General features: G+C 33.3%; 1 protein-coding gene across 2 annotated transcripts in view; it reads left to right on the forward strand.

Moving 5' to 3' along the window:
• The window catches only part of LOC148620438 (RNA helicase aquarius-like), a 66825-nt gene that overhangs the window by 19681 nt on the left and 29988 nt on the right, over window positions 1-17156 (forward strand). For both annotated transcript variants that reach the window (XM_088581325.1, XM_088581324.1), the window contains exons 13-22: window positions 4021-4124; window positions 4518-4620; window positions 5872-5992; window positions 6470-6562; window positions 8161-8209; window positions 10107-10185; window positions 12230-12329; window positions 13002-13169; window positions 14357-14463; window positions 16600-16769. In XM_088581325.1, coding sequence (XP_088437451.1) covers window positions 4021-4124; window positions 4518-4620; window positions 5872-5992; window positions 6470-6562; window positions 8161-8209; window positions 10107-10185; window positions 12230-12329; window positions 13002-13169; window positions 14357-14463; window positions 16600-16769 — 1094 coding nt within the window. The remainder of the gene's footprint in view (window positions 1-4020; window positions 4125-4517; window positions 4621-5871; window positions 5993-6469; window positions 6563-8160; window positions 8210-10106; window positions 10186-12229; window positions 12330-13001; window positions 13170-14356; window positions 14464-16599; window positions 16770-17156) is intronic.

Here is a 17156-nt window from a genome sequence, read left to right on the forward strand (position 1 = left end):
TATTTTGTTTTGTTTTCTGGTGTTTTTAATTAAAATATAAGAATTGTTTTCAACATTTATTCAGCATGAAATGAGCCAAAGTCCTTTATATCCCATAAGTAATGGTGTACTTAATTAGCAAAATTTGAAAATCTTTAAAAACCACCAATAATGGAAATTTAAGCATATATCATAATTATATAGTTTATACAGCACATGTCAATTTCACTGTCTTGGTTATTTTTAGAACAAACTTCCCCTGTTTATACTGTGAGTGTCAATTTCACTGTCAAGGTTATTTATAGAACAAACTTCAACAGTTTTTACAATGTCAATTTCATTGTCAAGGTTATTTATAAAACAAACTACCCCAGTTTATACAGTGTTAATTTCACTGTCAAGGTTATTTATAAAACAAACTTCCCCAGTTTATACAATGTGAATTTCACTGTCAAAGTTATTTATAGAACAAACTACCCCAGTTTATACAATGTGAATTTCACTGTCAAGGTTATTTATAGAACAAACTTCTACAGTTTATACAATGTCAATTTCACTGTCAAGGTTATTTATAGAACAAACTTCCCCAGATTATACAATGTCAGTTTCTGTTATAGAACATACTTCCACAGTGTATACAATGTCAATTTCACTGTCAAGGTTATTTATAGAACAAACTTCTACAGTTTATACAATGTCAATGTCAGTTTCACTGCTTTAGAGATATTTTTATACACCAGTGCATTCCTGTTTATAGAGTGTTGCTTTTGAGTCTTCAGATGCAAGGTTATTTATAGAACAAACTTCCCCAGTTGATACAATGTCAGTTTCACTGTTTTAGAGATATTTATACACCAGAGCATTCCAGTTTATAGAGTGTTGCCTTTGAGTCTTCAGATGCAAGGTTATTTATAGAACAAACTTCCCCAGTTGATACAATGTCAATTTCACTGTTTTAGAGATATTTATACACCAAAGCATTCCAATTCATAGAGTGTTGCCTTTGAGTCTTTAGGTGCAAAGTTATCTATAGAACAAACTTCCCCAGTTGATACAATGTCAGTTTCACTGTTTTAGAGATATTTATACACCAAAGCATTCCAATTCATAGAGTGTTGCCTTTGAGTCTTTAGGTGCAACAAAAGTATCAAAACATCCAATAAGGATATTCCCTGAATGTGATAGAGCCAAGGAATAAAAAGACCTTGTAACTCCAGCATCTATAATTTCCTCACGTGTGTAATATGTAATGAAGTTGCCATCATTGTTCAGTAAATGGAAATATTGAGTATTAAAGTCCACGACAAGTACATTGTTTCCTGATGTCACTGCACTTCTGCGAGGATAAAATGGTCTGATGTCAGAGTTGATGTCAGGTTGGCCATTGTAGTACTTTATGTAACCACTCCTTTCTTTTATAATTACCAGTCGACCTCTATGGTTTATAGGCCTGCAATCTGAAACAAAGATATTACCATTTCCTGTTGTTGCTATATGTTCAGGATAGGTGAATAACTGTTTGTCTTTGTCACTGTCATATTTTGATAAATGTTTACCATTTTTATCCATCACAATAACAACTCCCTTACCACCTTCAAAACCCCCTACAATGATGTTCTCTTCTTTAGCTGTATGTACACTGCTTAATATCCATGGGTTTATAGAATACTCAGAATCTATTGTCTGTCCTGTCAACTCATTTATAATCTTGAGGGTCGATGTGTTATCCACTACAATAAGAGGAGAACCAGATGGTGAGATCGCCAGACTGTTTGGTTTGATATTGAAAGATGACAGTGTAGTCGAAATGTCATCTGAAATTTTGATATGTAGAATTTTTTCTGACACATGGTCGCCTATCCATAAGGTTCCATCAGGTGACACAACTGTGTAAAATATATGCACAGTATCCACAGTATATTGATTTACCAGTCGAAATCCTTTTTGAAACTTTTGGCCTTTCAATGATTTTTTTTTACTGCTTTCAGTACTGTTTACAAGCATGTGGTCCATAATTGCTGGTATCTCAAGATGAACTTTTTTACAAGCACCACAATTGAATAGTTTACTATTAATTCAAGTCCATTGTATTTTGGCCTCAGACTCATATGCCAAGCACCTGTCATGAATCCCCCCCATCTATAGTGATTCTGTTCACATAGTTATAGCCGATGTCAGTGGTAGACTTATTAACTAATCCATACACTGGTGCTTAAATGTCAGTCTCTGTAAGATTCAGGCAGTGTGTTGTGCATGGTATTAAAAAAACACGTTTTAAAAATTAATTTGACTATTTTCACCATTGGAATCAAGGAACAAAAAACATTTTCCATATCATTTTTATAATCATTGAAAATAAACATTTCAAGGGTATATAACTCAAAAACCTCATTTTTTTCTAACATTCTATTGAAAAATTTCTGAGCAAATCCAGAGATGCAGAGATCAAATAATGGTCCTTTCAAATAGAGAAAGCACCCTTGAGTGAAATTATATTGTCAGATTGGTGGGGTTTTGACATGCATGTTTCTGATTTTTCCCATTTTACCTGATTCTTACAAAAAGTTATTCTTGAATTTCATATCACTATTTGTTCTTGTGCTACGTGAGTGGCATATTGATTTGTCTTTGTCATTTAACTTAAACCCAAATTTAAGATCATTCAAGCTTGAATGATAAACTAAGCTTTAAATTTTTTTCAACACTATTATTTAAAGAATGTTCAGTGAAGCATGCAATAACTTTGAGACACTTGTTTAGGACTATTGTAATCATTGAATAAGTTGATTATTGGTTTTATAAGTGAATTATTTTTTTAAGGTCTAGGGGCATTAGGCTATGATTATTACCTAATGATATCAACTTGATTGATTGATTGATTGTTGGGGTTTAACATCCGAGCAGCAATATTTCAGCTATATTCAGACGATGAACATGAAATAGATGATAAAATGAACATGAAATGATGATGAAATGAAAAAAAGGGATGGGACACAAGGATAATAGGGTTGACAAATTTTGATTGCCACTAGAAGAAGGGAGGGATGGATAAGGTTGGGCAATTTAGACTCCTGTGGCGGAGCACAAAGGTTCCTACTCCTATCGAATACCACAGCAGGGTTCTTTAACTTGCGAGGAACGTGACATCTTTCCCAACACGGTGCACCACTCTGGTTTGCGGTCTTATAGCCTGACAACCCAAGCATATAACATGCTAGGGGTACCCCATTCCACCAACTGGGGCACACATCCCAGTTGCCCTGTGGGCAGAGCGCCTAGCCCCCGGCTAGGTTTCTGAGCACTATATAGTTGCCTCTTACAACAAGTTTAGCGCTGCTGCAGGCCTATTCTTTTAACACCTGAACCTGCACGGGGCATATCAACTTGAAAAAGTAAAATATGTAAATAATAGGAAAATAAATGTATTTATTAAATTGATGTCTCAATGATATACATGCATACAATTATATGTCATTTCACAAAAGCTGCCGTGAATCGTAATTTTATTAGTTATTTGTTGATGAGGGATTCAATGCATTGGTCCCCGCAATGATATTAGTCTTATATACATGGTTATGCCTGAATGTATCCACAGTTGACTTTTTCTAATAAGTGGCTGGTGATTAAATTACTGAATGAGAATCTATATAGTATATTTTTACACTCTTGTGAAAAGTCTTCAAATGTAGTTAAGGATATTTTGAAATTTTGGTTACGAGTTTTAAACCTAAGGATGACATATTTTTAACATCAACAATCAACAAGCTCCTACTTACGAGTCTGTGTCAAAGCAGGAGATTTAGTCCCATTCTCAAAAGTCTTATTTGAATTATCAGCTTAGAATTCAATAAATTACTTTAGTTCTTGTCAAAACTTGTTGCCAAAACAAAAACTCGGCAAATTGTTTACTTTTAGAAAATTTTGGGAGAGAGATTTCCTCCTTAAGAATTTTAGAAAATTAACACCTATGAAATCTGTTCGGTTCCCTGTTATGTTATGATATCAGTGTAATTTGTGATAATGTTAGCTTTTTTCGTTTAGAAAATGGCATTCAAACATTTTCCTGACCTCAATAACTTTGCCATTGCCAACATTGCCAGTGTGGATAGTAAGAAGGCCCTTGTTAAGCACATGGAACCACACAGGTAAGTCAACACTTGTTTAAGGCCTATTATTTTGTGAAAATTTCAACTTGCTGTCTTTAATTTCCTGTTTATATATTTTGAAGGTAAAGTGATGTTCGAAATCTAGCATTAAAAAACTACATGTTGTTTTGTCAAAGTTGGGTCATGTTGACATCACTATTGTTTTTTGTCTTCATTTGTAGTGAAACACATGCATGAAATGCAATAAAACTTGTTTTCAATAATGACATATATTTAAGTGTCAGTCTGTGTAAAAATCAGGCAGAAGGTGAAATATGACATGAAAAATTTATGAAGAACATATTGGTTTCTACACAGATATTTTCTAAATGATATCCATGAGTTATCTTCTAGAGAGAGAAACCAACAATTTATTCTTGTTTTTATTGACAGTTCTGAGGATCTTCACAAACTTTTAGCCTATGTACACGAATTACCATTGCCAGAACAAGAAACAGATTATATCCAGGACAAACATTACCTAATGGAAGTTCTGGTGAGTGTAGAAATTAATTACAATTTTACCATGAGGTCAGCCAGGGTGAAATGATACTCTGAAGTACTGAGAAACAACAGTATATTTTGCATTTTCAGTACATTATGAAGCTTGCCCCATTTCTGATTCAGTACATGCTCAGGACCTTAAGTCATTATTTTTGGTAGTTCCCCTTGAGAAATCTTCAATGCGGAGGTTGGAATTCAGCTCATTAACAAATTGGCATGGCCAAGCAGGCTTTGGGCAATTCTGATCAAATAAAGATAAAAAGATCCCCCTGCTACCTTCTGATTCGAGTACTTTGGATATAAAGTGATTATGGAGGATAAAATGAAAATCCATAAGTATAGTTAAAATTACAAATTGTTAAAATGTATTGTATTGGAATCTAAAGTACTATTATTGTTTGGAAGTAAAACAATACATATTGTCTCATGAGGTAACTATATTGTTTCAGCCCTAGAGGTGAGGAAAAAACTTTGGAGGCATTTCAGTAGTAATCATTTATGGACTTAAAGCTGAATCTCCTTGTATTCTTTTTCCGCATGACTTGGCATTTGGTGGATGACTTTCTCATTGGCATATCAAACCACATATTTTTATGTTTTTAGCAGCTAAAATGTGTGTTTTTATATCCCCACTCTTTATCCCACCTTGTCTGTCCAAATATTGTCACCATTATCTCAGCTCCCAACAAACGGATTGATTTCAAATTTGGTAAAGGGCTATGTAAGATGGAGCATATGTTTTAAAGGATTTTAGGTACTGTCTAATATCAACTTCTTTCGTGGGACTTTCCCATTTAATAGAGAACATTTTCATCAGAAATCTTGGCTCTTAATCAATGGATTGGTTATGCAGTTGGTATGTGGCTTTTTATAGATGTGAGATATATTTTAAGCAATTTTGGGCACTGTTTGATATAAACTTTCGGTAGGAGCGGGGGTTATACCTAGCATGATAACACATGCATCTTTATGTTCACACTTATTATGCCACCAGGTCACACTGATCAGAAGGTTTGTAATGAAACTCTATTTGTTCATTTGATCTTAATTGCTTCAGTTCTTTAGTATTTTGAATATTCTGATACAGAAGGAAATGTTCAGTTTAATCCCAAATAATTAAGCAACTTATCTATAAACACTGAAGAGTTGATGATTACCACTTAAAAATTAAAAATTTTGATCAATGACCATACAGACAAAACTCAACTTTTTTGCAATGTAAAAATGTATTAATTTTTTGTAGATTTCAAAGCATGCCAAAAGGAAATCACAACTTGAACAAATCAATGAAATGCCATTGTATCCAACAGAAGAGATTATATGGGACGAAAATATAGTACCCACTGAATTCTATTCTGGTGATGGTAAGATATTACATGTTCCAGTACAAAATATACTGAAAAAGAAATTGATATACACCAAGATGTCAAATAGGGTTTCTTCATAGGTGTTAACCTTAGAAAATTCTAGGAGTAATCAAGGGAATCAAGGTTATAGCAGTAATCAAAGAGTAATCAAGGGACAAAGACCAGACATGGAAAACAGATAAAACTTCATAAGATTTTTGGAAATATTGATATTCTTGCGGTCTCGTATCCGTACTGACCATTAGATGATTTTATAAAATATTGATATTCTTGCTGTCTCAAATCTGTACAAACCATCAAGGGATTTTTCTAAAATATTGATATCCTTGCTGTTTCAAGTCTGTATACACCATCAAAAAATTATTTAAATTATAAATTCCTGTGTTGTCTTAGATCTTTTTACACCATCATACATTATATTTAAGTGTTGTTTTGATAAAATTTTGTTTTCATTTCTGAATTATATCATTTTAGGATGTCTAGCTTTACCTAAACTCAACCTGCAGTTCTTGACCTTACATGATTACTTGCTGAAGAACTTCCAGTTGTTTAGATTAGAATCCACATGTAAGTTTTTACATTCTATGTAAGAATCAGGCAGTGGGTGGCATATCATAATTCTCAATTTTGTCTTTTTTGCCTCAAATATGTTCAATACATCTAGAAAACAACTGAAAACTATTTCGGTTTATCATAAAGCTTCTGTGATGTAGATATCTTTTTACTGCTTTTATGAGGAAAAAGTACAGGAAATTTTCCTGCCATTTTTCCATAGTGCATTTCAACTAAATCTGACTTATCAATATTTTAAAAAGGCAAATTTTACAAACACTTTGATGGTTATTTCAGGTTAATGGAATGTAAGTTCCTACTTTTATGTGCCACACCTTATACACAACTTGCCTGATTCTTAGGCAATGAAGTACTAAAATGTTTTTTTTTTTTGTTTTTTTGTATCCTGCGAGCAGTTTTCTGTCTTTTAACATCACTTAAGTTCTAAAGGGTGTTATTCTCCTATTATTTAGAGTTATCTCCATTTTGAAAGAGAATTTCTCATATTTAAGAGAAAAACTGAACTTTGTTCTTCCAGCTTCTCTATATCCATTTGTCCATGGTATTGTTTTGTTAACAAGGCTGTTCAGGTGTTCATTCATGAAAGACAACTCTTGCAAATGAGAGATAACTCTGTATTTTCATATGATTTGAAGTTAAATATCATCAGAATCATGTTTCTGGAACATTACATTAAAGCATCTCATCAACTCTTTGAATTGTTATTGTGATCTGTTTAAATTATAATCAATAATTGTTTCTGCACATAATGGTACTTCCTTCAATTATAGAGTTTTAAGCAAATTTCATAGGACTCTTCTTGTTTTCACCAGATTTTTTACATAAATTCAAAGACAATTATTACTCATAAAACACAGAACTTTTTTCTTATTTTTACAATGTGATCATAAGTAATATTTTCTGAACCCATCTTAGCAACTATTTGACCATTGATGACCCATTATAGAAGGATCTTTGGATTGATGACTGATTACCCAGAGTTATTGTTATGTAAAATAACAAATGATCGATTTATGTAATCTTGAGAATTTTCATTTGGAAGGAATCTAATATAATGCTTTTGAAAATTTACTTCTAATTTAAAATATTAAATTCACTTTTGTGATAAAAACACCCCTGTTCTTTTTTCATTCAGATTACTTATCATTTGCTAATATGTGCCTTTGAAAAAGGTATAATCACCCACAGCATGCGTGATTAAGCTTTAGAATCAATGTTATGATCTTGAACTTTGTTAGTTTTATGCTGACGAAGGATATCAGTTATCCAAAATATTCAATGTAAATTTTACCATCATTTGGTGATATTGAACATATTTAGACGTTTATTTAATTCTAATTTTTGTTATGTTCCGCATCATTCTTAACAATCCATCACCCTGTAAGAGTGATTGTTGACTTCTATGAGATGATTAATGAACCAATCAGTGGACACAATGTGTAAGACAAAAGGGATCATTGACGGATGAATGACTGACTGAAACTGATCAGTGATCAAAGATTGATGGCAATTATAGGTGCATGGATCTGTTTAATGGATCGATGACAGATTGGTGAAGGTACTGTACTTGTTTATTTTTTCTCTCTTTTTAGATGAGATTAGACAAGATATAGAAGATGCTGTTTCCCACATGAAACCTTGGTGAGTTGGATATTGTTTTATAGTCAGGTGGTTATAGACATAGAGCTCTTGGTTTCTATGGTAGGGATCTACAAGTATCTTTTAGTGGAATTTCCTCACAGTTTTTTTGGTCTTAATAGAATGAATGTCTTGATGTAAGAATATATGTGTATCTGTGTTTTATGGTTTTATATCAAATATTTAGATTAAAATATAACTTGTTTGCATATACATTATATGTGTTTTTTAAAATCCTATACATTATATGTGTTTGTTAAAATCCTATATCATCTACCCTATATCGCATACCCTATATCACACCTCTAGAGCTAAATTGCATACCTTATATCACACCTGTAGACCTATATTGCATACCCTGTATCACACCTGTAGACCTTTATCACATACCCTACATCACACCCCTAGACCTATATTGCATACCCTACATCACACCCCTAGACCTATATCGCATACCCTATATCACTCCCCTTTACGAACCATACTTAAAGTGATGTTAAAATATATGATATAATGAACATTTAAAGTTTGTATCACATGCCATATCAACCCATGACCTACATCACCCGGTGGGCTGATGGCTTTTGGGATGATATAGGAATCTCAGGTTGATACAGCATTTGATACAGATTTTGACATGTAATATTTGGTATATATTCGTTCCAAAGCAAAGGAGGTTTGAGTGGTGTATTAATAGTTTCAGTTAGTGAGGAAGAAAAAATTGCCAATATAAAGTCCTTTTAATTTGGAATACATATTTTAAGTGTCAGTCTCAGTAAGAATCGGGCAGTAAGTGAAACATGGTATGGAAAAACTCACCATTTTAAAAGTTTAATTTGTACGTTCAGAATCAAGAAATAAAAAGACCAGATTTTCCATATCAATTTGGTAAATTGAGATATAATTTCATTGATATGCAAAGAAAAATGAACATTTCATAAAGAGATAACTCTTTCAAAAACCTCATTTTACTAACATTCTATTGAAAGTTTTTAAACAAATCCAGTGATGCACAATCAAATAATGGTCTTTCTAAAGAGAGGAAACATCTTTGAGTGAAATTATATTGTGAAATTGATGGATTTTTGACATACATCAGTCTCTGATTTTTTCCCATTTTGCCTGATTCCTGTAAAAACTTACACTTCAGGACTGCTAGTCACAAAATTATGTAGATGCAAAAATAAGATATCCTAAAACATGAATACAGTTTTGTATATCTATCTATGAAAATAAATTTTGGTATGGTATTATAGGTTTCAACAAATGTGAAAAATATGGCACATATACTTCATTTGGGATATAACTTCCTTCTTAGTTTTTATACACCCACTTTACTGGAGTTTTAAAGTGATCATGATGTATGTTGTCCCTACCAGTACACCAGGTCCATGCTCCCAGTTTTTAGTGGAGTCTGAGTTGCTCATTTACTTTTGTTACATTGTATGTGTTACTTTGGTTTTATTTTCTTTGTTGTATTTGTCTGTTTTCCATGTCTGGTCTTTGTCCCTGGATAACATACTTTTGATATCGGCAAGAATCTTGGTTCCCTGATTACTCTTGTCCCTCCACAAATATTCCCATTACAGTTTCTCTTCAATGTCATATCACAGCCACTTGATATTTTGACAGAAACTTTACTTGGTATAGGTATGCCATACTCATGATACTGTAGAATTTAATTTCACACTGAAGTGACATCGGCTTCCTTTCATCATGACTTTAGAAATATTTTGACAATAAGTTTACTGGGATGGGCAGCAATGGTGTCTTTTAGTGACTTTTTCTTAAGAGTTCTTTTTAGTTAGTAAGAGATAATGTAAATGGCAAATTAATTGTACTTTATGCTTTAAATGAAGATATTACATTATTTTTACTGTACTGTATAATTTTGTGACAGGCAAGCTGAAGATGGCAATTGTTTGTTTGGTGGATGGGCAAGGATGGCTCAACCAATAGCTGATTTTAATGTTGTAGAGGTAGGTACATGTTTGTTTGGTGGATGGGCAAGGATGGCTCAACCAATGGCAGATTTTAATGTTGTAGAGGTATGTACATGTATGTTTGGTGGATGGGCAAAGATGGCGCAACCAATGGCTGATTTTAATGTTGTAGAGGTATGTACATTTCTGTTTGTTGGGTGGGCAAAGATGGCGCAACCAATGGCTGATTTTAATGTTGTAGAGTTAGGTACATGTTTGTTTGGTGGATGGGCAAAGATGGCGCAACCAATGGCTGATTTTAATGTTGTAGAGGTATGTACATTTCTGTTTGTTGGGTGGGCAAAGATGGCGCAACCAATGGCTGATTTTAATGTTGTAGAGGTATGTACATTTCTGTTTGTTGGGTGGGCAAGGATGGCTCAATCAATAGCTGGTTTTAATGTGTAGAGGTAGGTACATGTTTGTTTGGTGGATGGGCAAGGATGGCTCAACCAATAGCTGATTTTAACTTAAAAATTATGTAGGATACAGGGGCACATTTAAAAAGATCATAAGGGCACTCTTTTGGTACATTTTTGGTAAAAGTTTAATATTGAGCATTGCATTCAAGGCTGATGATAGACGTTTAGTCAAACTGGAATGGGTATCAGACAGGCACGCAGAAATGGGTTGGGGGAAGTGAATTCAAAGTGAAAGTGGCCTTTGATTGGTTTAAAATTAAAATATGCAATACAAAAACAAAGAAGATATAAAAGAATTTACAGTATCTAGATCCTGTATGCTGAGTTATTTTTTTTTAAAGAGGGATAACTGTTTACTATCCTATCTCACCCCTTTCAGCTATTGTCCTTTTTTTCAATGATTTCACATATGTAAGAAAAATGTATAAGTATGATGCTCAGTTGAAGGCTAATGCCTATTTTAATTTAATTATTTAACTATTTAATGCACATTTCCCATTTTAGTGTTCATGCATCGCTTATGGTTTGTTTAAAAAAACGATACAAGTGTTCATTTTAATGCATGCTGGGAGCATTTGTTTAAACTCACTTCAGAATCATTCATTTAAATGCACAGTATGAGTGTTTGTTTAAAATCGTGAAAGAAGCATTTGTTTATTTTTGTACATTCATTGTTTCCTTTTTTCAACTTTTACATGTATTTTAATATTTTTTAGCTATATTATTTATTGTATTTTCATTAATTGTATTTTCTATTTTTTGCTTTCTTCAGTATTTGTTAATATTATTAAATTTCATTCTTTGTCTATCATGCATTAAAACGCACGCAATGAGCGTTTATTTATTGTTTGTTTTTCATGCGTTTAAACACACACTGGGAGCATTTGTTTTTTTTTTTGTGTTTAAACGCATGACAGGAGCATTTATTTATCATGTTTATTGAGCTTTTAGTGGGAATTAAGCTTGCATTTAAGTATCGTGCATGAGGGAAACCTAAACGTCTTAACGAGTGTATTACTGTAAGTGCTTCTAAAATGTGGTTCTTGTTTCTAGTTAGGATCATAATGTGGGGAGATTCTAAGGCAAAGGTTCAAGATAAAATGAAGGAAATTTTTATGATGCTATGAAGGAGAAGGGAAGGAGTGTTTACTGTAATTTGCAGTATAACCGAATTCAAAACCCTCAAAACATGAGGGCATCATTCCTTGTAATTCACAGTTTAACAGTTTACACTATTTGTTTTTAATCTAGATATTCTTCCTTACTTCTACACAGTATAGAACTTCATTTTCTTTCAAACCCTCAAAGCATGAGGGCTTCATTCCTTGTAATTCACAATTTAACAGTTTACACTATTTATTTTTTAATCTAGATATTCTTCTTTACTTCTACACAATGTAAAACTTCTTTTTCTTTCTCACTATTTATTTTTAATCTTGATATTCTTTGTATGTGTTTGTTTCTAATGCTACTGATGAAAGATGACTCATTGAAATAATTGTACAGCATTATGTTATTTACAATGTTGATATAAAATTGATATTTTCATATTTTGAGTTGTTCTTTGTGTTATTTTATGTTTATTTTAGTGTAACTATTTTTATATTTACTTTTTTAAGGTATCTAAGCCATTGGTAGGTGAGAGCCATCCTTCCATGGTCCGCGCTGATGTTACAGTGAGTCTCAGTGTCAGACCTGAGATTAAGGCAGAATGGGAGGGTAGGTTTCCACACATTCTGATATAAGGCAGGATGGGAAGGTAGATTTTCCACTTTTCTGAGATTAAGACAGAATGGGGAGGTAGATTTTCCCATTTTTCTGTGATTAAGGCAGAATGGGAAGGTAGGTTTTCCCATTTGTCTGTGATTAAGGCAGGATGGGAAGGTAGACTTTCCACTTTCCTGTGATTAAGACAAAATGGGGAGGTAGGTTTTTCTCCATTTTTCTGCGATTAAGACAGAATGGGAAGGTAGGTTTTCCCATTTTTCTGTGATTAAGGCAGAATGGGAAGGTAGGTTTTTCCCACATTTCCAAGATTTTAGGCAGAATGGGAAGTTTCCCACTTTCCTGAGATAAAGGCAAAATGGGTAAATGGGTTTTACAATATTCCCAAGAATAAAACAAAGAGGAAAAGTAGATTTTTCTCATATTCCTGAGTTTTAGGCGAAATACAGTTTTCTCATATTCCTAGGATTAGGGCAGAATGGCAGGAAGGTTTTCCCACATTCTTGAGATTAAGGCAAAATGAGAAGTATATTGGGGCTTGTCCATTCAATTGTTGTTCACACTTCACACAATAACTCAAGAATGACATGAACAATTTTTGTAAAACTTTGTTGAATTATTTTACTATGTTTAATGTGCAATTATTTGTTGGTATTTTTTTTACAGCATTGCGGAAACATGACGTAGCGTTCCTGATAACCTTACGTCCAACTGTCCCCATAAACCACAAATATGACCATACAGCCCCATTTATACCTCAGGTTGGGCTGACATATGTCAGAGGATGTGAGATTGAGGGCATGCTGGATGCTGAGGGCAAAGTCATTGAGGAAGGTAAGAAGCTTTAAGTAGTAAGGTAGGAAAACCCTTAATTTTGTATGGAATTGAGATACAATCTTAAGATTTTCCATTGGGACTTCTTTTTGGGTAAAAGGGATTCTGAACTTAAATATATTTAATTTTTAGCCCTTTTAAATCTCACATTGCAGATATCAGGTGATAATTGAGAATTTAATACAGTATACAGAAATCTGAAAGTTTTACAATGCAGCTGACTAAAAACCAGGCAGAGGCTTATAATTAGAATTTTTTATTGGAAGTCCTTTGTAAGGCTTCATAAAAACTGTATTTGACAATAAAAGTGAAAACAAAAGTCGAAAGTTTCATAATCAATGAAACTGTATAAATACAGTTGTTAGTCCTAAAAATAACTCTTCCTATGTTCATTTCCTTGGATCTGCTACTAATTGTGAAATATTTTTTGATTGGTAATAGTGTAAAAATTCTAGTTGGAAGTCTAGTAGAACATATCCAAAATCTAAGTGTTAATATCTTCAAGGGTTAACTTTCATTTGCACTTTTATTTTTTAGTACAGTTTCTGTGAGGCCTACTTAAGGATTTCCAATCCAAAAATATCTGGCTTTCCTATATATCTTGAAATATTTTTTGACTGGTTACTGTGTAAAAATTCTGGCGAGATTTTCCTGTACTTTTTCTGTAGTAGAACATAACCAAATTTTCAGTTTTAATATCTCCAGTGGACAACTTTTATTAGCATGTATATTTCCAAATACAGTTTGTAGGGAGCCTACAGTATTAAGAAATGCATGTAGCACCCTTTATCAGCTTCTGCCTGGTTTTAAGGCAGAGCTGTACTTAAGAGTGTTGAATATTCTTTTGAAGGTTTTTATTCCTACTAAAGGTTTGTATGTTTTCAAATTCTTGAGAAATTAAATTTTTGTTGGCACAGAATTTAAAAAATGAAATGGTCAGTATGATGCATTTTCAACAAGTAGGAGTATATTTGCTTTTAACACACAACAAATAAAAAGAAAGACAACTCTTCCTCAGGAACAGAACTGGCTAAATAAATAACAGGCATCAACTGATGTTGTGTATACATCTTAGAATAGTAATTGCTATTCATTTCAAACATCAATAGTATTTACTATTTTTAGAAAAGTTACGTGATGGGGCATTTTTTGCATTTCACCATACCTGTGCCTTTTTCTATTGACAGGTCCTGATCCAAAGCCAGACCTGCCAGGTGACACACGGACATTTAGAGTTTGGTTAGATCCCAACCAGTACCAACAAGATATGTCTGGAACTGTTGAGGGGAAAGAGGTAAGGGGATATAATGTTTGAATTTGGAGTATATTGATGATAGATTATACAATTACATGTAGAGTACCTGAACCAATCCCTACAACTATAATTGCGATCTGTCATCGGTCACCGATCTGTTTCCATCATGTGACTGCTGATTGGTTGATATATTTTACAGATTGGTTTGTTTTGGTTTTCCATTTTTACAAATATTTACGGAATGATCTAAATTCAGACATCCATTTGATTTCTTTTACATTTGTTTTTTTAAATGAAATACTAAATGTGAATTTGATATTTAAAATTGAAAATAAATTTACTATAGCACTGTATTGGATTTGTTTCAATGAAAATTTTGAAATTTATATGAATCAATCATCCATCATTTTAAAACAAAACTGTGATCAGATCTGTCACCGGTCATTGGTTATCAATCTGTCGGCAATCATTCAATCAGCGGTCATCAATTGCTTAAATAGTTGCATGGATTGGTTCAGGGACTATAAGTGTACAGTATTAAAAAATATGACATTCTCCTTAGTGAGTGATTGGTTATATTAGAATCGCCTAGTACGTCATTCCATCATTCTGTCTGTCCATCCTCATTATTTCTGTCTTACTTTACAACAAAAATCTTGACTGCCTCTAGGAAGATTTATTTCAAGTTTGTTGTTTTATATAGTTTAATCATACATTGTAAGCTGTTTTGGTCGCTGTCCAATATCAACTTTCTGGTTTGTGGGATTTGTGTAGGAGTGTAGGTATACATAGCATGACAACAGGTGCAATTTCATGTTGCACTAGTTTTCATTGTAATCTTTGCCATATTTAAGCAATGATTAAAGACTCACTAACTAGGGGGTGATTAAATTTATTCAGAAGTCTTCCTATAATTTTACAATATTTTTAGTTTTCTATGGATCACATAGAAGAAACCCATTCTCTTTCAGTCTGTAAATTATTTGAATTATTTTTCCACTCTTGAAGCTAGAATTTAGAATTTAATAGGCTTGTTTTTCACAAGCATATGTTACAAATTACAGTGTTCATTTCAGAAAAATGTATAAGGGGCCAGGGACCAGGGGCCCCTTTGACAGTACAACAGGGGGTCATTTTCAGATTAATGGGGGCCAATATGGTAATATGGTAGAAGATCATTTTTAGATAACAGGAGAGATTTAACCAACATATAAGTTAGCCTCAGGTTCATTTGGTTTCAAATTCAGATGAGAAGCATCCACCTCAAATGAATAGAATAAATATTAGGAGATGCTGTTTATTTATTATGGCATTCAAATAGTCCTGCATTTTGATGCAGCAGCTCCACTACTCTTATGAGGATCATATCCCACCCAGAGCCACAGACATTTAGTTTTTTCATTGTACTCAAAATTCTCCAGGTTCGCTGGCTATTCCATTTATTTTCAGTCAGTCTACTGATCTGTAATTTATTTGGTGCTGCCAGCAGGGTCAATGGAAACAAATGTGTCCCCCTGGGGTACCGCCTACAGTTTCCATAAGTTACTTTGGCCAAAAAAAGTTTTACTTTCATTTCTCCTGTTATTGTTAAGACCATTGGCGCTTTAAATATCAGAAACATGTCTAGACACAGAATGGAACAAAAGAAACATGTCTGGACAAAGAATGGAACAAAAGAAACATGTCTGGACACAGAATGGAACAAAAGAAACATGTCTGGACACAGAATGGAACAAAAGAAACATGTCTGGACACAGAATGGAACAAAAAAATGTGGAAATTCAGAGATCGACCGATGAAATACTATGCTTCCCTAGGGCCAACATGCCATGCTTTTGGTGTGCCATAAATAAAATATCCATGGTAATGGTACAAGGGCATGGTCTGGAATGAATACCGTACTTATCACTTATCATATGTTTCCAGATCAAAACTAACATACGAGCATATGACTATCATTTGTAAATAATCATATGATAATCATATGAATCAGTCACCATTTGATTATCATATGTTGCATATTTGGCTGTGTAGAATGAAAGAATTTTGTTATTAGTAACTCCCGCCCCTATTGTAAAAATTTTGTAGTTGCAAGCTAAATACTTCTTAATAAATTTATTTTAAAGTAAATGAAAAATGTTTGAGCAATTTAATGACATCAGTTTATTTTGGCAGGATGTATATGAGACATTTAATGTTATAATGAGGAGAAAGCCAAAAGAGAACAATTTCAAAGCTGTGCTGGAAACATTACGGGATCTGATGAATACACATTTTGTAGTTCCTGACTGGTTACATGATCTTATTCTGGGATATGGGGAACCAGATGCTGCTCATTATTCCAAGTAAGTCCAAATTAAAAGAATTGTGTTTACATGTATGATAATGATCTAAAACATTTTTTTGTAGCCTGCAAACAAAATATTTTAAATCGGGAAATTATGCCTCTGAAAGTTGGGTGGCATATCGTTCATGTATATGGATGGCACTGCATGATGCATCATATGAAATGCACAACAGTACCAGCCAAGAATCAAACTCAGGACTCCTGGCACTCTATTTTGCATTGATTTTGTTAACTTTTTCTCAAAACCACCCCACCGTTTTGGAGGGGGGATATGCATATTTTGTTTTAATTGGGAACTATTTTGAATTTTGAATATTGTGACTTTTCCACGGGTATTTCTCGGTATGGGAAAAGGCAAGAGACAATATATAGCATTCAGAACTTC

This window comes from Perna viridis, chromosome 4 (assembly GCF_037379345.1).
Source record: "Perna viridis isolate PV_CMFRI_1.1 ecotype Kerala chromosome 4, ASM3737934v1, whole genome shotgun sequence".
NCBI lineage: Eukaryota > Metazoa > Mollusca > Bivalvia > Mytilida > Mytilidae > Perna > Perna viridis.